The sequence below is a fragment of the Mus musculus genome, chromosome 15, assembly GCF_000001635.26.
Source record: "Mus musculus strain C57BL/6J chromosome 15, GRCm38.p6 C57BL/6J".
Classification (NCBI taxonomy): domain Eukaryota; kingdom Metazoa; phylum Chordata; class Mammalia; order Rodentia; family Muridae; genus Mus; species Mus musculus.
This window is the reverse complement of record NC_000081.6, coordinates 40,744,623-40,765,556: the sequence shown is the minus strand read 5'-3', so window position 1 is coordinate 40,765,556 and position 20,934 is coordinate 40,744,623. Positions and strand designations below refer to the sequence as shown.

At 36.3% G+C, this 20,934-nt stretch overlaps 1 protein-coding gene across 2 annotated transcripts in view; it reads right to left on the bottom strand.

Moving 5' to 3' along the window:
• Window positions 1–20,934, bottom strand: part of Zfpm2 (zinc finger protein, multitype 2) — a 449,551-nt gene that overhangs the window by 339,036 nt on the left and 89,581 nt on the right. Inside the window, exon 2 of one of the 2 annotated variants that reach the window (NM_011766.5) lies at window positions 12,503–12,661. The exons of the other annotated variant lie outside the window; for it this stretch is intronic. Coding sequence (NP_035896.1) covers window positions 12,503–12,661 — 159 coding nt within the window. The remainder of the gene's footprint in view (window positions 1–12,502; window positions 12,662–20,934) is intronic. 2 annotated transcript variants of the gene reach the window in all.

The window sequence follows — 20,934 nt, the reverse complement described above, 5'->3', positions numbered from 1 at the left end:
CAATGATAAAACAATCTCCATTGCTCCCTGTACATATATACCAGGCTCTTGCTACCCCATTCTCTTCCTGAAGCCTGGAAGTCGGTTCCTTCTTACCTATGTATGCCTACACATCATTTGATTTCACCTCTAATGCTACATTCTTAAAGACAGCTCCTCTAACTTCCTTCCTAGGTCAGAGTACCTTTCAGCATCATGCTAGTAATGTCTGCTCCTAGAGAGTACACTTACCCTTTGTATCCATAGCATGTCTCACAATGGCAGAGGCAGCTAGCATTCAATAGAAAAAATTGTCAGATCTGGAGGCATGAATTCTGAGTATACTGACTACCACTATGCTGGCTTGTTTTACATTTATGTTCATTTTTTTCCCTCTCTTTCTCCCTCCTCCCTCTCTCTGTGTACTGTCTATGCACGCATGTGAGTGGTGTGTGTGTGTGTGTGTGTGTGTGTGTGTGTACCACAGCATGTATGCTGCAGAGAACAACTTGTGGGTGTTAGTTTTCTTGTTCTGTCATGTGTATTCCAGAGATCTAACCCAAGTGGTCAAGTGTGGTGGCAAGCGTTCTTGCCTCCAGAGCCATCTGTCTGGTACTGTGTTTTGAGTCACTCATTTTTCCAAAAATCAAGCAAAATGAAAGCAAACTATGAATTTTTCATAAGATCTCAGCAATAAGAAAAAGTAGATTTAGGTCTCAGCAATAGGAAAAAGTAGATCTGGACATGCAGTTATCTAAAAAATATTTCCTAGTGTCATATTAGGGACAACTTAGTAATCTCAGTCTGGATCTTAGGATATAAGCTGAGCTGTTTTGTGGCTGTTTCAAAAGTCTATTCTCACAGTGAAACTTGGGCCCAATGAAGTTTGTATATCTTTTGGGCAAAAGTGTTTCTAAAAAAAAAAAAAAAAAAAATCCCAGGTCATGTCAGATTTCTGTTCTCTCAGATTCACATCTAGCTTTCAACTCCAGAGATTGTCTGAAACATGTTATCACAAGGTCCGTTCAGGCTCCGTTAAGGCTGAGTCCTCCCACATCCCCTTCTACCTCAGTGCCAGAAGAAGAACCTTGGCTGTTGCTGATAACACCAGAGAAACACAGACAGTACCCACAACATCTTCCAGACATTCAGAAACATGTGGGAACTCTCTCCTCCCCACAGTACTTTAAAAACTGGGCATTTCCGGACTCTCTCTAGATTCTTTGGACTCTGAGAGTTTAGTCAAATTTGATAGATGTGGGACTTATGTATTGACTTCAAATATAAATTTGAAGATTTGTATTGAAACCTAAAGCCAAATAGCACTCTTCACCACTGTTGACTGCTGTGAGTTTACTTCCACTGACTGTGGTTGTAAATAGGTTGATTTGGACCTGTGTGACCTAAGAATGTGGGTGCCACTCACTAAGAACATAAATTGACAATTATTGGAAGATAGCAGCTTGGGGCAACCGAAGCTATAGCTTTCTAACTCTCAGTGGAAACAGACCTCTGAATGCTAAGTGAGGACCAGAACCCCCTTTCCGATTAAATTTGCAGTTCTGCCCAGAGTGCTGAGAAATTTGGGTAATGTTGTCAAACCAGCCCAGGAATTCTGAAGCAATCACCCACATTTATTTAAATTATTTGAATTTCAGATTTGTTTAGCACTGTTTTGGACTGTTCTGGGTCTATTATTTGATATAAAACTAATTAAGCAATTGTAAATTTAACTGCAAAGGGGAATTAATACATGTATCATCTGTTTGGTCTTGTGAAATATGAACATAGCATATATACTACATAATTTTCAAAATTTATTTTCATTAATGGTCTGATATTTTGGGGGTCACCTCAAATGCCTCAACACAACTATTTTTACTATTCAGAAAACATCATTCTTTCTAAAATGGATTTTCCTAAGAATGTAAACTATTTCTTGTCTTTTTATATACACTGCTGTAGAATTATTGTTTCTTACTAAGGAGAAACCACTTGAATTAGAGGGCTTTTAGGGGCCGCTGTAGAACCTAGTGCAGCAGAAACTTCCTGAAAACAATGAGCATGACCCTATTGAGGACTTGTAGTAACAGAAGATCCAGAGCCTGAACTAGCCATCTTCTGTAGCCAAGCAAAGCATCCAGTGATGGGACTGGGACACCATCTCAGCCAGAAACCCATCAATCTATAACCTGTTCTGCCTGCAAGATGTGTTGGGCCAATAGTGTCTCAGAGCTTGTGGGAGTAGCCAACCAATGACTAATCATATGGAGGCCCACAACAGAAGAGAGAGAGCCCATAGCCCACGTTGTCTGGATGGCCCTAAATCAACCTGAAGATGGATGGTACAGAAACCTATGCTAGAACAAAAGAGTACTGGCTGAAAAGAAAAATAAAAATAAAAAAACAAGGTCAAGAATCAATGAAATGATTCCTTATGATACTCTGTTGTGATTAAATAATCAGAGTATATGTCGTGCTCAATCACCACCAGAGAGAGTCCCTCTAGCAGCTGGTGTGGATAGAGACTCACAGCCAAATATTAGGCAGAGCTTGAGGGGGAGGAAGAAATGTTGGAGATAGAGGGCTTGAGGACATGAGAAGAACACTGCCCACAGAATCAATTAAGCAGAGCTCATAGCAGCCCACTGAGACTGACGTGGCAATCCCAAGAGTCCACATACATCCTCTGCATATATGATCTGATTTTTAGCACGGAGGTTTCTGTGGGACTCGTAACAGTGTAAGTAGGGACGACTTAGCTTCTTTTACCTACTCTTGGGACCCTTTCCCTTCTACTGTGTTGCCTCATCCAGCCTTAATGAGGATTTGTGTCTAGTTTGACTGCATCTTGTTAGGCCACATTCAGTTACTATCCCCGGAGGCCTGTTCTTTCCTAAGGAGAGACAGAAGAGGAGTTGACGTGGAGGACATGGGATGTGCAGGCTGGAACTGGGAGAGGTAGGTGGAGGAGAAGCTGCCATTGGGACGTATTTCACAGGAGAAGAATGAATAAAAAGACAAAATAGTGACTATATACTGGTTTATCCACAGTTGTCGGCTTCCAGGATAGGACAGGAAAGCACAATAAAGTCTAAAGCAGGCACATGGAGGCTGAGGAACACCCCGTCATTAACCCAGGCTTCTCACTGTGTCCACACATTGTGTGCACTCCTTCATTTTAGTTGAGCATTCTAAGAGATGAACATATTCTTCATGTAGCCCTTCTTCTGACTCTAAACTATGCATTAAGTCTCTCTACATACAACAATGCTCACATATCACATCAAATCATATAGATTTTCAGTGTTGGTTAGCTAGTATGGAGTGTAATTTACATAGATAAAAACCCTAAAAGTTAGTCGAAGACCCCAAGTAAAGGGCCATATGCTAATTCCAGTGCAACAATTGAAATGGCATCAAATGTTATTGTCAAACCCTTGGAGGAATGGAGGATGCTCTTGTGTGTCGCAGCTGGTGATTTCTCCCTTGATAAATCGATGCCTTTAATCCTTAAAAAGATCTTCCCTTCTCACTGTCAGAAATATATAACCACAGGCAGGCTAGTGTCTGCATTTCTGCTTTCCATGTCGGCTATGTGCATAAGACTTGGTAAGATACAGCCACTGTCAGGTTTCTGAAGAGTTCCTTGTCTAATCTTTCTGCCCCTCCAGATCTTCGATATAGAACCTGTTAGAATGGATTGCTTGCTTTTCCAGTTCCTGTGTTTATCTCGCTTCCTCTCTCGCCATCTGCTGTACTGCATTTCCTTTAGAAGAGTGAAAAGTTTTCACAGTGCCTGGAGCTCTGCCTGCAAACAATGCCCCCTTCCTCTCTTCCTTCCTTCCTTTCCCTGCTTTTTACTTAGGTTTATTTTGTGTTAAGGTCAAAGTGTTTCAAAAGAGTTCAATCTGCAAACATTTCCATGCGGCTGAAATTCCTATCCAAATAGTCGTGATGGACTTGAAAACACCCTGCTCATTTATCACTGGCTTCAGCCCAAGTGCACACACTCTGGTATGCCTCTGGTTCTTTGGGTTGTCTTCAACAAGAGGACAAGGAGCAGACAGTGAGAAACGGTGGCGTATTCCATGTTGCCATACAAGGTGACATAATGATTGGTCACAAAGACTTTCAATATAGTACACACATGATTGATACACCCTATCTAGGTACTGAAATATTGTTTTTCATTCACTATGATTTCAAAGAGACACTAAATGATAGAAAATTTTAAGTATGTTTCTCATTCATTTACTTAATCCTTGGTGGGCTTTTTTTTGGGGGGGGTTATAAAAAGCATAGTTTTTTACTGGTGGATATGTAAGGGTGTTGTTGGTTTGTTTGCTTCTTAGAAAGCCCATTTTAAAATATCATGTGATAGTAAGGTTTGGAATTCTTCATGTTTCCAGCTCCTTCTAAAAGAATTATTTAACAATACATTTTCCTTGCCCTCCTCATTTTTATGTGATCTTAGCCTTTAGTAGTTTTGTACTTTGACGAAGGCAACAAACCTACAGAAGTTAAACTGAAAATGACATCTACCCTGCATGACAGTGAGCTGATTTAAAAATGGTATATAGGCAACAAACTTCCTGACTTTCGAGGACAAACAGAAAATGAAGGTTGTTATTACCATTATTATAATTACTATAATTGGTGCATAGTTTCAATACTGATCTGTCTAATCTCAGAAAAGTGCTGAGGCAGCAATCTGCATTCATCAGCAGCATTTATTGTTACTGCGCATCTAGCTATTTTTATTTGACCTTTTAAGAACAACAAAAAAGTGACTGATTTTATTACTATAATTAAATTCATCATATCACAGCGTTCCCTATTTCTTTCTACACTCTCTATGTTTAGGGCTACCAGAGATAAAGATTATCCCATCAGGTAATGGATGGGCAAATGCCTAATGCTGCCTGTTGCTTTGCCAATGATAACAAAAACACTGAGAGAATTTTACATACTAACAAGAAAATGCAAATTTTTATGTGAGAAGATTAAGAGCTTTGAAAACCTATTTGATTTAAATTTACTAAATAGTAGGGCAGAACCAGGAAACACTTTGGAAATCGCTTGGGATGCTAAAAGATATAGAGGAGAGGAGACACTGCTATTTCCAAGAAATGTTTCCTACAGTGTGAACATTTTCTCTTAAACCCTAAATGCAATCAACAGTTAACATGCAGGGTTGTGAATCAAGTTAATTCATATGGTTAAAGTAAATTGGCTACCCAGGCTTTACCAAAGCTATTCAAACTTGTAATTTTTTTTTCGAAATAGAAAAATAAATAGGGTTAATAGAGACAAATGCTAGGCAAACATGAGGGTGCTACTCAAATACAAATGTAAGCAAATAACACTGAGATAAACAGACTTTAAGCATAATCACAATTTCATCAAAAATGCTTTCTTAAGAAACACTGAATCTTCATTCAGACCAAAACATCACCAAGAACATGGGCATACAAAGAAGTTCTCTTTTATATTATTCAGCTAAATTTAATGGTTAATTAATCCAATATCAAGACTAAAGCTGAAAGAGCCAATCAATGATATATAAATAGAATATCAGGGGATGATTAAATAGATTATTCTTCTTCAGATGACTCTTAACATTCAGAAACAACAAATCTAAATAAATCTTCCAAGTCAAAAAAGCTTCTTGCTCTTTCAGAAACCTTACATTTTAAAGCTGTGAACTTGTTTTCTAAATTATAATAAAATGATCTTCATAGTAATTTTCATTCCTGCTGTTACAAACATATTGCTTACTTAAAATAAGGATGACATTGAAAAGGAGCAGATACCTCCTAAGCCTTATGTGTTTAGTTGGACAAAAAGAAAGACACTTTATTATAGCACGAGAATATATCAGAAATTCTAACAGATGAATATTGATCATGGTTTACCAAACTTGAATTTATTTTTCAAATTAACATTGGAAGATTGCACATGTGTGATTCTGGCATCCATTTCACGGGAATAAAATGCACTGAGATTGTCATACACAACAAAACAAAACTCCTAGGATATGCTATCATCCGTGACTCCTGTAAACACTACAGTGTGAACCATTTCATACAATGGGTAAAATCAATCAGTTTTCACTTTGTTGAAATTTTTTTGTCTTAAGCTAGAGTATATGAGGTAAGTAGATAAAATTTTAGCTGGCCCCTATATTTACAATATTAAATTTAAAAAACAAAACAAACAAACACCCTACTAATTCATCTGGTTTTGATAATAAAAAAAAAAAGTCCATAAAAATCAAACAAACAAAAACAAAAACTACCCCTGCCCTTGTTTCCTGTCCTTTAAGTATGGTTTTGTTGAAATGCTCTCTTGCCCTCCCAATAATCTTTTAAAACATTTTGCCCAATTCTAAGTAAAAACCATGATGTGTGGGTTTCTAAAACAGCTATGAAGTATGACATCACAGTGTCACAGGTGTGCTGTTTATCATGAGATGCAAACACAAGGAGGACATGACTCTCATTTCTATTTCTACTTCCTTTAAAAAAAAAAAAAAACCATGGCTTCTCAGTTTTCACTGTGGGACAGCCTAGGCAAGAAAAACAGAGTGATTTTAAAATGCATTACAACAACAAAATGAACATGAACAAATTAACAAGAATTGGGCCCGGGAAAACCTCAGGTTTGCCAAGGAACAATAATGTCATGCAAAGGGAGGGAGGTGGTGGAGAAGAGAAGCCAGGTCCATGCCAAGCAAAGCTGGGGGCTGCTCAATCAGCCCTATCAGTGTTCCATCAGTGTCTCCACTCCAGCCAAATCCAGGAAAAACAAGGAGTCAAAGATTCAGGTCAATAAGCTTATAGGCGATTTGCACAAACAGCTCCTCCAGCAAGGAAAAAACAAAGTCATATTGGCTTTTTTCTTTCACTCCTTCTCTTTGAACTCCCTGATCCAAACACACCCTGGAAATGTCAATGCTATATGCAAGAATTTAAAGAGCTGAGCTTCTTAATCCCGTTAAGAAAAAAAAAAGGGGAGAACTTTGTAAATACCCTCTTCCTTATTCAGCTCAAAGAGGTTACAGCAGACCAGCCTTCTGCAGATTCTGGTTTTGGTACCCTGCATCTGAGGAGGCAGTGATGCTTCAGGAAAGCCAGGGCCAAGCATTGAAAGAATGCTGCTGAGGAGGAGGTAGAAATAGACATCTTGATTTACTGAGAAAATAATTCACACGAAGAAGCGAAAAGACATAGTAACATGGATATTTGAGTTGTATAGTAGCTGAAAAACAAGCAGAAACCCCACATGTTTAAGAGCAGGTAGAAAAGATGAATACTAAGAATCTAGGCTTAGGTTGTTATATAAAGTCCAAGAAAAAGACACAGCTTTGCTACTGTTACTAAACCGAACTACAAAAAGCTGATACCTAAGAGGGGAGGGGAGAGGAGAGGGACAGCTCAATGGGTTTGGCAGGCATCTCCTTAAGCATATGAATGAAGCCTGCCTCAATTTGTTCAGATTTGCTGGCTTCCTACACGTAATTTTTCTTTTTCAAGGATGTGGGAATCTGTCAAAAAGACTGACCCAACTCTGCTAAGGGGGAAAGGAACGAGGTGACACAGGTTGTCCCCAAACACCCACCAAGTGCTACTGTGGAATTTATATTAATGATCTACAGATGGAGTCTCATCAAGCTCTTGGCTAAAAGGAAGATTCTGATTGGGTTATTTGTATTATTTGACAGGTTCTCCAAGGTACAGGTCTCAGTTTCCCTGCCTCCACCTTCGTTTTCTGCAGACCATTCTTCACTAGGCAAATGCAAGATGTCTCCTGTCTGCTCTTCTTCTCTAACATCCCCATGCATCCAATCTCCTTTCACAGTGCCTTTACCTATCCCACCCACAGTGGTTGGATCCTGAAGCAATAAGTCCCTGTCTCAGGCTCCCTGCTAGCCTCTGTTGTCTTTGTTTAACACTAGCCTCTCAGGTGGACACAGGGGACTAGGTTCTAGAAGCTCAGTTTCCTTACCCATTGCTCTTTATAAAGTCAAGTGTGTCCCCAAACAAAGATGTAATGCCACTCCATCACCCTGCCCTGTCCTGTTTTTCTCTTGTCCTCAACAATGTTCACCATACAAAGTATGAGTTTTTTGTTTCATTAAATTTTTCTTTTTTTCTGTATTATTCCAGGGATTTCTGCTTTGCAACCTTTCGTTGGTTCCAATCTTTCCCAATATCTCTCAGGTGTCAACACTACTTAACAATTTCTCTACCATTCTTTATAGCTAAATAGTAGGAAAAGAAGTTGGGTTTTCTGTCTCCTAATGTCAAGGCTGGTAGTTTTATATTGCCTCTTAGCTTGTTTAGAGACCATAAAATCACAAAACAATTTCTAACAACCCAATAGTAACTTTCCCAGATCATTGATATCGACAACTGAGCTGCTCGTTGACACATAGTTTTTGCAGATATCTTTTCCATAGCTCAGCAACTTACTACATTACAGTGACAGCCATCTGACACATCCTGTTCACACATCCTGTGACATGCTCCTACTATGTATCCTAAAACATATTTACTCCACTTCAGTCATTAACAAACTTACATATACCGGTAAGGAATCCCACTTTTACTAATTATTAACAGTAGGCTTAGTTTTGCCCATGTGTGAAAATATGCTCTTGTTTTCTACATAAAACAGAGATAAGTAAGTGAAATAACTCAAACAAATAATTCAGCACCACAGGAAATATGTAGCACTTATGGGCCCAGTATGGATGTCTTAGTCATCTGTAAATTCCAGGAAATAATTCTTGCTTGTTTCCTTCCTGATACAGATGCTGGGAAGGCAAAAAGCCAAGCAGCTTAGGACAAAAGAAGATGTTATGACATGAGCTATCATTTTACACTTTGTCTAATATTTTAAAATATCAGAGGTCCAAACCAGTTTGGAGGAGCATTTTATTGTAAACAAGTCTTTCTTGTGAAGATGAAGAACACAGAGATTATCCAAACCAAGTGCTGGCTTAGGAATCTTACATAGAATTATAGGCCTGAAACTCAAACAAGAATATCTCTGAGATATATTCAGGTAATTTGGAATTTAACATATTAAAGGAACATAAAATAAAGATGAGACTTCTATGTGATTTTCCCATTTTTAAACTGAGCTATGCAATATTGAATCAGAAAAAACCTGCAGCTTTAATACTACTGACATCTTCCAGATGTGCACAAAATCTTGCCCTTTAGCAAGAAACTTGATGAAACAAGTGAAATTGACAAAAATACAAAATAAAAAGTAAAATGTCATTCTAACCATAGAAAATTTCCTACATGGTATGGGCTATCACAAAAGTAGAACCTTTGGTTTACAATTAGCAGCATTTTCATAGATACTTAAAGAACAAAGCTTTTTCTCTTACTCTTCAAAAAAATTACATAGTTACTTAGAATAGCATAGAATGACTTTTATGAAAAATCAATTGCTAAAATTTGAATGAAGATACACTATCTTTATAAGTACACTTCTTATTCTTCCCTAAGCATGTGTAAATATATCATGCTTAAAAATTGAGATACTCTACTCATATATTTGTGGTATGAGATCATTACCTAATATTTTTTATTAAGGAAATACAGCTTATATCTAAAAATTTATCTATGGAAACCATTAAAATGACTAGATCATTGCTAGAATAGAATTATGAAAATATCTTCAGACAACAAAACTTCAAACAATCTTATTCACTTCTGATATAGACTGACAAGTTTAGAGTTGTTTACAAATGATCAAAATTGTGTACAAAAAATCCCATGTTTTAGTGAAATATTATTGTTAAGGAGAACATTTCATACCTCCCTTTCCAGTTACAATACTGATTTGCTTAAGCCTTAACTTCTACTACTGTAACGGCTTACCTCTTCCTTCTTCAAATACACAGGAATCATAAGCTTGTACCACTGAGGCAGTGTAGTCTTCTACATAGAGATTAAGTTCTACTTTTCTAGTGGGAATAATTTCTCTTCCAATTGTATTTACACAACACAAATTGAAGTGAGAGAAAGGGGAAGGATGAGAGAGGGAGAGATAGAGAGACAGAGAGAGACAGAGAGAGAGAGAGACAGAGAAACAGAGAGAGGCAGAGACTGAGACAGAGTCAGAGAAACAGAGAGAGATGCGGCCCTTGTATATCAAGAGGGTACAGTATCCATTAGCATTGCCTTCCTTTCACTACAGTTTCTCCTGACTTCAGAGGGAATTCCCAGCACTCATCATCTATGAGAGTAAGATAACATTATTCTTTTCTATTACCCAGGACACAGAAAAGTGAGATAGTAACATTGGCATTTATAAAGGAAATATCAAGTGAAACCAAGTTTTTATTCCCATGGAAAATTTTTAGTTTCAAAATGAACATTATGAGATTGTTTTATGATACGTATACTATATACTATTTAATGGCAAATTCTGTGCTATTGTTGGTTATACATTTAAAATATCTTAGAAATTTCCAAGTACTTTTCAAATAATCATATCCATTAAATAACAGTCATAATAATTGTAATTCAATTTTTTCTCACTTCCCAATGCCTGTCATTACATTCTCTGAATCCTGATTCCTGTTAGCGTAGATGAGTATCTCTTTCTCAAGGCCATAAATACTGTCCTTAAAAAGCCAATTGATCTAAGCCTACCTGTTTCTAACAAATCACTTAAAATGTTGTGGATTTATTAAACTCTTCTATTATACATAAACCTTCAATAGTGATCATCCCCAAATTTAAAATGCAAACAATACATGATACATATAATTAATGTAATTACTAATTGCTTTTATTTTTGATTATATTAGATACATAACTAATAATCTAAATTTCTGTCTTAACTCTTTAACCATAAGTGCCCAAAGAGAAGAGGGGGCCAGTGCCTTTCCTCCCCAGCTTGGCTCTCTATTATGATACCGTAGCATAAGGAAGATACCTTATAATAAACATAGACATGCAAATCTTGTGGAAACAAAAAGAGTAAGATGGTGTAACATGTAATTTAAAAACAAATATTCCTCAATATCTCAGCAGGTGGTTACATACATTGCTTAAACTACATGTCCTTAAGAGACAGACACAGAAATCAGAACATCTACAAGAAATATTAAACTGGCCTGAAATCTGAGTCTAGGAAAACGACCTTTTGTTCTTCTAATTTTCAGTCAAATTTGTCTGATTGGGAGACAAGCACCATGTCACAAGGCCACTGTTGGCTTTCTGGGAAATCCCAGTGAGGCTAGAGCTCTGCTGAACTGAGGGGCAAAATAAGTGGTGTTGCTTCGTTTCTAAGATGCCATCAATGGGAGAAGGCAATGCTGAAACTTCCAAATTATTCTATAAATACGTGAGACCATCAGGCTATGTTCAACTGTCCATTTAAAGATATTATATCAGCATTCTTGATTTTAGACTGTGAGTCCAATCAGCACACACTCATAAGCTCATGTCACTTCTCTGAACTGTCTGACTGAAAATGACATTCTTCCACAAGTATCACACACACACACACACACACACACACACACACACACAGTATTGACAGTTGTGGACAGACACACAGACATTCAGTCAGTTGGCTCTCTGGGATGCTTTCATGCTTCATTGGCAGAAGCAGATTTTGTAAACCTAGAAAAATCATTCCAACATACGTGACATCATGTGACAGCGTAGGAGGAAAAGAAGTCCTTCCTCACTGGGAAGGTCAAACAAACTAGTAAAAATAAAAAATAAAAGTATTATAGGAAACAAAATATTCATTTTAGAAAAAATCTGAGGAAAAGCAGTGATGCCAGGTAATGTCATATTAATGATCAAAGTCAAGGTTAGAAATAAACTGAGACTTATCTAGAGTACTTCTTGGATTATAGTGTGTTTGTGTTTCTCTGTGTGTATGTGTGTGTATATGTAAGTATATGTGTTATGTGAGTGTGTGCATGTGTAGGTATGTGTATGCATGTGTGTTTGTGTGTGCTTGTGTGTGTCCAATGAGTATGCATAGAAGAAAAGATCACGCTAAGAAGCTATCAATAGCCTAAGAGGGAGTAGTGTTAAAAGTTAAAGTAAGCACCCACAGTACTAAGTTTTCAGGACTGAGCCAGACTTGGGCTCAGGTGCTGTCTGCATCACTCAGTGCTTATATCCAGTATTAGAGCTATGCACACTCTTGGAGTTGAAAGAAGAAGAACTCGTTAAAAGAAAAAGAACTTTGGTAAACATCAAATATGTTATAACTAGTTAGCCAACTAACAAGAAAATTAACTCAGGGAACGTGCCAACTGATATTAAAATATTTGAATATAAAAGCAGATTACTATCAAAACAAAATAGTTTATTCCAATGACAAAAGAGCTTCTTATTTCTTAAATAATTTTCCATATTAACAGATAATGGTATTGTATATCAGCACTGGTCCATGCTAAGGTAAATAGAAATTTACAAAAACTAAGTGGATTTTGTGGATTCCTTTCCTACATGCAGCCATCAAGGATTACCTTTGTTACAAAAGAACTCCACGTCTTCGCAGCTCAGATTTTCGGGCTCAAAGCCTGCGGGGAAGCTTCCCTCCAGTGGAAAGTCGCCTTTCGAGATGACTTCGGCTTCCTCCACCGGACACTCTTCTTCCTCGTCGTCGATGGCATCTTCCAGCGGCCCTTGAAAAAGAATCAGGGACACTGTACCAAAAACATTCTTGGAAGGTAATGAAATAAAAGTCCTTTAAGCGGAGTTGTTTTGATTTCCAAGGTGAGAAAGGAGGATTACAGGAAGTCATCCCAAGGGGAGTCACACATGTCAATCCACATAAGAAACAGTGGATAGGGTTACACGGAAAGTGCACATGTCAAGTATGGAAACTTACAAAATAAGTAAATTTTAAAATGTTTTTAAAAAATAAATAGAGACTACATTTATTGAGAAGGTAAAAAAAGACAATGCCTGAGGAGATTACATACAAAGTAAATTCTCCCCTCCCCCGAGTACTGGGATATATATATATATGTATATGTATATGTATATGTATATGTATATGTATATGTATGTATATATATATATATATATATATATATATATATATATATTTCTGTCTTGAGCAAACCTTTGAATGTTATGTTCATTTGTTAGAATTAACAGCCCGGTATAGAGCACAAGTCTCTCTTACACTGCTGAACAATTTTACCTGTGATTTTAATAAAGATTTACAGTAATTGAATGCATTTTAATTGAAATGAGATTTTAATAAAGTCTATACTTTAAAAAATCCATCTTAAGAGTGGATTCCTCGAAAAGATTTCATTATATGTGTTTGAGGCTTGAAGAAAAATTACATATTTCTCTCCCTGATGAAAGCATAACCCTATTCACAATTAATTGAATTTTTACTGAAATGAAAAGTAGTTTTCTAATGAAAAAAAAAACGTAATTTGTATTTATGTGATACTTTTTCAGTAATAAAAATACAACTTCCTTAGAAAGAATGAGAGTGAGGTGCACTACATTAATGGACCTATTTTACTGAAAGGAAATGGTGTGTGTGTGGGGGGGGGGGTGCTGCAGTTGTTCAGGGGCTCTGAAACAGATGACACAGGAACTCCAGGGTGCTAAAGAATCAATGTACCCAACTCGCTTCACTAAGCTGAAGCCTGCATTTTCTCCTGAAAAAGTAAAACGGCATCTTTATCCATCGGACACAATTACAGTAATCGGCACTAATTGTCAGTCTGTCGCTGCTCTTGACAGGAAAAATACTTCTAGGATTAAGTTTTCACCTTTCTCTGTCTCTGTCTCTGTCTCTGTCTCTGTGTGTGTGTCTCTCTCTGTGTCTCTCTGTCTCTCTCTGTCTCTCTCTGTCTCGGTCTGTCTGTCTCTCTCTCTCTCTCTTTCTCACTCTGGCTCCTTTCTCTCATCTAATCTCTATTTTTACAAATGTAATAGCAAGTTTTTAGGGTCAAAGGAGAAATATTATAAATACTTTTATTTGCTTCGATATTCTCATTTTATATCTGTGTAGGCCAACATACCTACATCTGGTGATGTGTAGGATTGGCACCCAAGTGAATGTCCTCAGAACTGAACTGGCATGCAACATTTATATGGATAGAATTAGTTACATGCATTTGAATTAAGGGGCATCCAAGCCAAACTTTTCCTTTAAAATTTATTTTCCCTTAATTCAAAACAAGAAATATTCACGTTAAATAATCTGGTAACTGTAACATATCTTAGAGTTAAATTTAACAATCAAAATATAGATAAACTCATGGATCTCATATTAGTTTTAATCTGTTGTTAATAATTTCAAGTCTAACATTGATACTTACACAAAAGTTATGTCGAATAACAAAATGTGCACACCATCTATAAAATAACCAGATACCACTATCCTGTTAACATGTACTTTAACTATACAGTATTAATACACTTATTAATGACTTATCTAATGACACTAATGATGACCTTTCTTTCTTTGTATTTGTCTAAAGTATTTAATATAATGCTTGGTAAAAAGGAAATATAAAATAAATCTCATTTTTCTTTGATTGGGGAGAGCCAGCATGCTTTCTTGCATGGTCTATTATGTTATCCGGTATGTTAGGTGCAAGCCTTTTTCCATTTTATAATCTGGAAAGTACAGCTAAGTGAAGCTGTTGGTTTCTAAAGTGCAGCATTTTGAACATCCTTTTTTTTTTTTTAAACATCATTGCCTTACTATGTAAATCAGTGTATGTTAGTTATAAGCATTTCCTCTCAGACACAAAAGTGTAAAATACAAGTAACACATAAAGACAGAAGTGTTAGCTAGTGGATAGGCAATAGTCCCTAATTATTTTTTCATGAACATATAACAAGTTAACTCCAGATCATTTGTCTTGAGCTTTTGACTGAAAAGTCGACCTAAGTATATGTTCCCACTCCCATAAAATCAGGATGATATTTTTGTAGACAGCAAAAATAAAACTTCTGATTGTTCATACTTTATGTAATCCATATGGGATCAATTTGTGAAATAACTGATTTAATATACATTACAACAGAAATGACATTATATAGCTAGTATATTGGCAGTCAGATTCTTCTTTGAAGATATATATGCTGAATTCTGCTTACCAAAATAAATTCCAGTCATGTAATAAATATTCAATAGTTCATACAATATGAAAAGCATAAAATCTTTCATACCTAGAGAACATGTATACATGCATATTGTAAAAATAAAATTAACAGTATATATACTCTCATTTTTAAAATTGAAACAGATGTGATAAAAATTGCAAGATATTTTATTAAAGATGTTACTGAATAATTTAAAAAAGAATAGTAAGTTGGCTCCAGTTATATATTAAATTTTGATAGTTGAATTAAAACCTTGCTCATGCTATCATTTGAAAGATAACCACCACTAAACACAGATTTATACTTAGTAAACCTCACACCAAGTTATATGCTGTCAATCAAAAATAGACTCAGTTTTTAAGTGGGCATTTCACTTTTATTTCTAGGTTTATGAAAAGTGTATATTGAAGTGGCATTTATATTCAAACAAGCCTAAATATAAAGTTAAAGAAATTTTTAGCTCATATGTTCCAAAGGCATGAGAATCCAGTGCTAATATTTACAATAAGATACAAGTCAATTACATGGTCAGCTTGCATTCCTTCCAAAATAAAAATCAGGTTTATATTGTTTACTATATTTTCAAATGTGAAATTACCAGCCACTTCTTTTACACCATCAAGTCAAATGCCAAGACAGATGTTTCCCTTAAAATGCATAGTATTTCTGGCTGAAGATGGGATCTCTCTCCTCTCTCTACTGCATGTTTCTTTAAAGAAACATCACTGGTAATCAGTGGCCACAAACTAACATGTTAAAGGAGTAAGAAAGAGACTCTTGAAGCTCAAGTGTAATTAACAGCGCCAGGGAAGGAAGGAGGAAGAGCTGGACCTCCTGGGTATGGATTAGTGGGCACAGAGTCCACTTCAGGAAAATCACCACACGTAATTTGACACAAATAATATCTCCTCAGAAAAGGCTCGCAACCAAGCTCCATGTGCCCTCATGGAGAAAATTACTTCTGATTGAGGCCACTTGGCAGGCAAGTCTGAGGAAATCTGAATTTCAGCTCTTCAATTGTGTCCGATTTATAGATATTCAAACACTCCTGCCAGAATTAATAGTCTTGATGTTCATAAATATCAACCAGAACCACATTTTAAAATGCTAATATCTTAGATCTCTGTATCCAAAGACTGTGGCTATGGTACTTCTAAAGGTAGAGTCCATTGTGCCATTAATTGTCTGAGCAGAAATGAGTAGACTTTGGTGGACAGTGTTTGCTCCATTTTTAGCAGAGAAACAATTGTGTTCTTGGGCTCACTTGAACTGGCCATGGGTACCCTTGTGTTCCAGAAATAAAACTAACAGAAGAAAGGGTCGGATAGATTCACAGCCCCAATGGCACTCATGACCAGCCCCGTGAGTCGGCTGCACTGTGAAGTTCAGACTACTGTGTGTATAGTCTACCCTGGAATGATTTGAATAGCTTAAGTTGATAAAGGAACACATATGATGTTAAAGTCATCCTGTCCTGTATCACCATGGTTCCTGAGCAGAATGTGAATGCTGGATTGTACCTATATGGCTATGAAGCAGTTAGGGGAGAGTTAATCCTCTGGATAAAGGAATTTTTGAGAAGTTGTTGACACAATTTTAGGGTGCTAATGAAATCCCCCAAACATGTCCACAGTAACTGAAGTAACAGCTAGAAGCCAACAAAGAAAATTTGAGGGTAAAATGCAAGGATGTGCAAAAATGCAGAAAGAAGATTAAAATTAGCAACAGAATGAGGCATCGTGAGAGCAGTGATCAGCACAGTACATATCAAAGCCAAACACATGTGTCTTTCAACATACATTGTTTTGTTGTATAATTTTCAACCTTGGCAGCCGACTATAAAGAGTGCAACCCTCACCTAAATGCCAGAGAAAGTCTCTGTTTAGATAATGTTTCAGAATAACGGGCACCTACAAGAGGAATTTATTTCTGCAGAAATTAACACAGTATCACAGATGGAAACAGAAAAAGAAATGACAGTTTCAATGGTTCAAATGCAATAACCGTAGGAAATCTTTCCCCTTAAGCACGCATTGGCCTTAGTTCATTATATATTAACTTGGTTTGTGTTTGCGCGCATTGTGATTAAAAGAAGACACTGTCAAGGAGAACCACAGAGAACATTCGGTCTCTCACAAGCATTAATATTCTAAGCATTCTATAGGTTGCACAAGGCTAGCCACCTAGCAAAATGAGATTGTTTCAGAGTAGTGGGCAGCCTTGATTACAATTGACAGGTAGGGGGAAAGTCACATTAAAATATTATCATTCCCAATAATTACAATAATCCATCACAGTGTGCTCAGAAACTCTGTTCATTGAGTTTTTCTCTGAAAAACACAAATACATCCAGACATTTTAATTCCTTAAAAAAAAAATACAGGGTACTTTTCACTTTATTAGTATGAGGTAGTATTAATGTTAAAACTTAAAACTTCATCAGCAACATTGTCACTTTGTGCACACATAGAGCAAGGCATCCACATGAATGGATTAAATATTTCAGAATGATAATAAATTAAGGAATGTTAAAACAGTAAGACTCTTTCCAAATTGCTAACTTCTGTGTTATGTCTCCTTCAAAGGTCCTTTGTAACATATATTCAGACAAAGGAGTAATAAGATGCATAAATATGCATACAGGGCACTCATGCACACACACACACACACACACACACACACACACACACACACACACCACACACACACACACACATGCCACACACATGCATGCATGCACATGCACGTGCACACACACATAGACAGAGACAAAGAGACAGAGAGAGACAGAGACAGAGAGAGAGAGCTCCAATAATCACAATGAAAGCAACGTATAACCAGCTTGAATTACCACATTACAATTGAACTACATTTGCCCAGTGATACTATTTTTAAAGTTATAAACCTATAAAAGTAAAAGGAGGCGATTCAAATTCACATTTATGATTCAAGAACACAATATGCTAAATCTCCACATACTCCCATTACTATGTGAAAGTTAATATATAACTTTTCATTTTAAACTAATTTATATTTTCTGTATGTGATGAAATGAACCAGTGGATTCATTATTAGACAACATGGTATCTAACTACCTGTATCTTACCTTTAGTTTCTTTGTTAGTTTCAAGCTAATCTTTATACTATACAAAATATAATGCCCTTTATAGAAGTATGTGTGTGTGTGTGTGTGTGTGTGTGTGTGTGTGTGTGTGTGTGTGTTTAAAGCAGATATTTTTCTTACTTAATCATGGTTGTATTTTGTGGCTCTTAGCAGATCATTTCAGAATTTTCAGCTGTTATATTCAGACATCCTTATGAATCATCATTATCCTGTGGGCACATTGCAAACTGTTTCTTTCTCAGTTCCTATTACATTTGTCTCATGCATATCCCACAGAGTCATTTAATGAGAAGGGACAAGAAAGAGGAATGCTCTTTGGACAGTGCAGATCCATACTAACTCATGTAATTGAGCTTAACTGCAAGAATAAAACCTTATTTCTGAAGTCTAAAAAATTAGGACTTTGGGAGAAGAAGCTGTTTCTGCAGTCACACACATCCAACAATAGTGGCATCGGGGGATCTTATAGGAAAGAAACAGTTTTATTAATTTTTCTTCTTATCTACCAGAAGAATGTTGATTTTTTTCCCATTTACGTTTGTTGCCTGCAGGTAGCAGACCAGAGAATCATATAGTTGAAATTCTTCTTTTTCATTAATTTCTTTCCATGTGTTATTTCTTATATATAATTGATTTGGGGCTTTGCTCATAGCTGTACATGGTTTTTTTCTAAATATATCTGTACCAACTGCTGCCTTTCAATCAAAAAAGTTTAAGGAAATTACCTGAGTTTTGTTAAGTGAGTTAAAAATGAGATCTTTGGATATTTAAATTGAATTTTGAAATGTTAATGCACAAAAGACATTAGAGAATTTCTGATGGAAATTTCCATTTGACCACACAGCACTCTGAAATGAAGGAGAAGAGGGTCAAGTTTTATTTAAATTGTTTCTTTGAGAGAAAGTGTTCTTTTTATCTTAAATAAACAGAATAAATTTTGCTATAATATCTGCACCCACTTTTATAGAAGGTGCTATTAACAATTTCATATATAAACTCTAAAACCACTCAAATTGCTACATGTTTTTCCCTGAAATACCCGCGTTTGGAATATTCATTCAGTTACTAACTGAATAATAGTAACAAACTATTTTTTTTTAGAATATACCCAAACTTTGCACATCACATTGATCTTATCCCCTAGATTCAGTACTGATGTCAAAGAAGAAACAAAGTTACAGAAGAAATAGAGACAACATGTAAACTAGAGTCCTTAATGACTAATTTAAGCCCTGAAAGTAACTCAGGCATCTAGGAAATTCACTTCATTAGCAAAAACCTTGTGCACTGACCCAGCAAGTTAGTGACAGGAACAGCATTGAAATTCAAATATTTTTTAATCAGGTCTCAGTCCAGAGGCCCACAGAGCAATTCCCAATATACTGAAAATGGTCACTCTATCTTGAAAATATGACAGAATGATTTTACCAAATTTAGTCCTCTCCCTGCTATGCAGGAGATACATTTCAAGATTCACATTGGTGTATTGCTAAGTCATGGTAAGTATCAATCCTCATATACCTACATGCATGCATACATACATACATGCATATATACATACATATATACCATATATATGTAGTTTATTCTAACATACACATGCATGTTAAAGTTTACATAATTCATTTTGTAAACACTATAAGTAAATTTAAAAACATGGCATTGTTATTATAAGACAATAATAACAATAAATAATCCTGGTGTCATGAAATATTGCTATTTCAATACTTAGAAAGTAGACTGGGAATTTAAGGTCAGTCTGGGCTATTAAACAAGATCTCATTTCAAAAAAATAACCTTCAAAATAGCATAATTATATTAACATACAATAACAGAGTTGCTTGCTTGGAAGGATTTTGAGATTTGAGGATTTTGGTTATTACTTTCTGTTTGTTTTGTTTTGTTTGGCAAGTATGTTGGTGTGTGTATGGTATGTGTGTGTGTGTGTGTGTGTGCGTGTGTGTGTATTTATGGGTGGCATATGTGGCTATGTATAGGTGTGTTTGTGTATATATGGTATGTTTAGGTGCATTTGTATGTGTGGTGTATGTGTATTTGTGGTGTGTGTGGGTTTGGGAAAGCCTGTGTGTAAGTGTGTGTTTGGGGGGAAATGAAGCCAAGGGTCTCAAGCATGGTTAGCAAGTGTTCTACCTCTGTTGTACATCTCCTTTCTGGAGTTCTCATATAATGTTTCACAGCCCCAAGATGGTGATGAGCACAGAACACAGAAGGCATTGTGTATAGCAGCATTCTCTTCATGACTTTGTCAGGCATTTACTCACACATGCGCTATTCATCTCACTAGTACATATCCAGGGCACTGAAAATGGTAGTGTTAGGCTCTGTACTGAGTTCACAGCAAGGTGCACAATGAGAAGACCCCACCCTAGAAGAAGTGAATAACCTCCGTTCAGGAGGCAAACTTATGCACACAAGGTATGAGACTGAATGGAACAGAACAAACCTCTCCAATTTAGTGTGAATGGAAAAGCAGACAAAGGTTATTATATAGCATACTGAATTATGTGCGTTTAAGCATTTTCTTATCTTCTCAGTTATAATTCTACCCTAGTCACATTTCCAGCTGGAAGAAGCATGTTGGGAACTTTGCATTGAGTCTGAATGCCTTAAATGCTCATTCACCTAATGATTTCTCAGTTGAATTTAATTGTAATACAATTGAAAATCAAA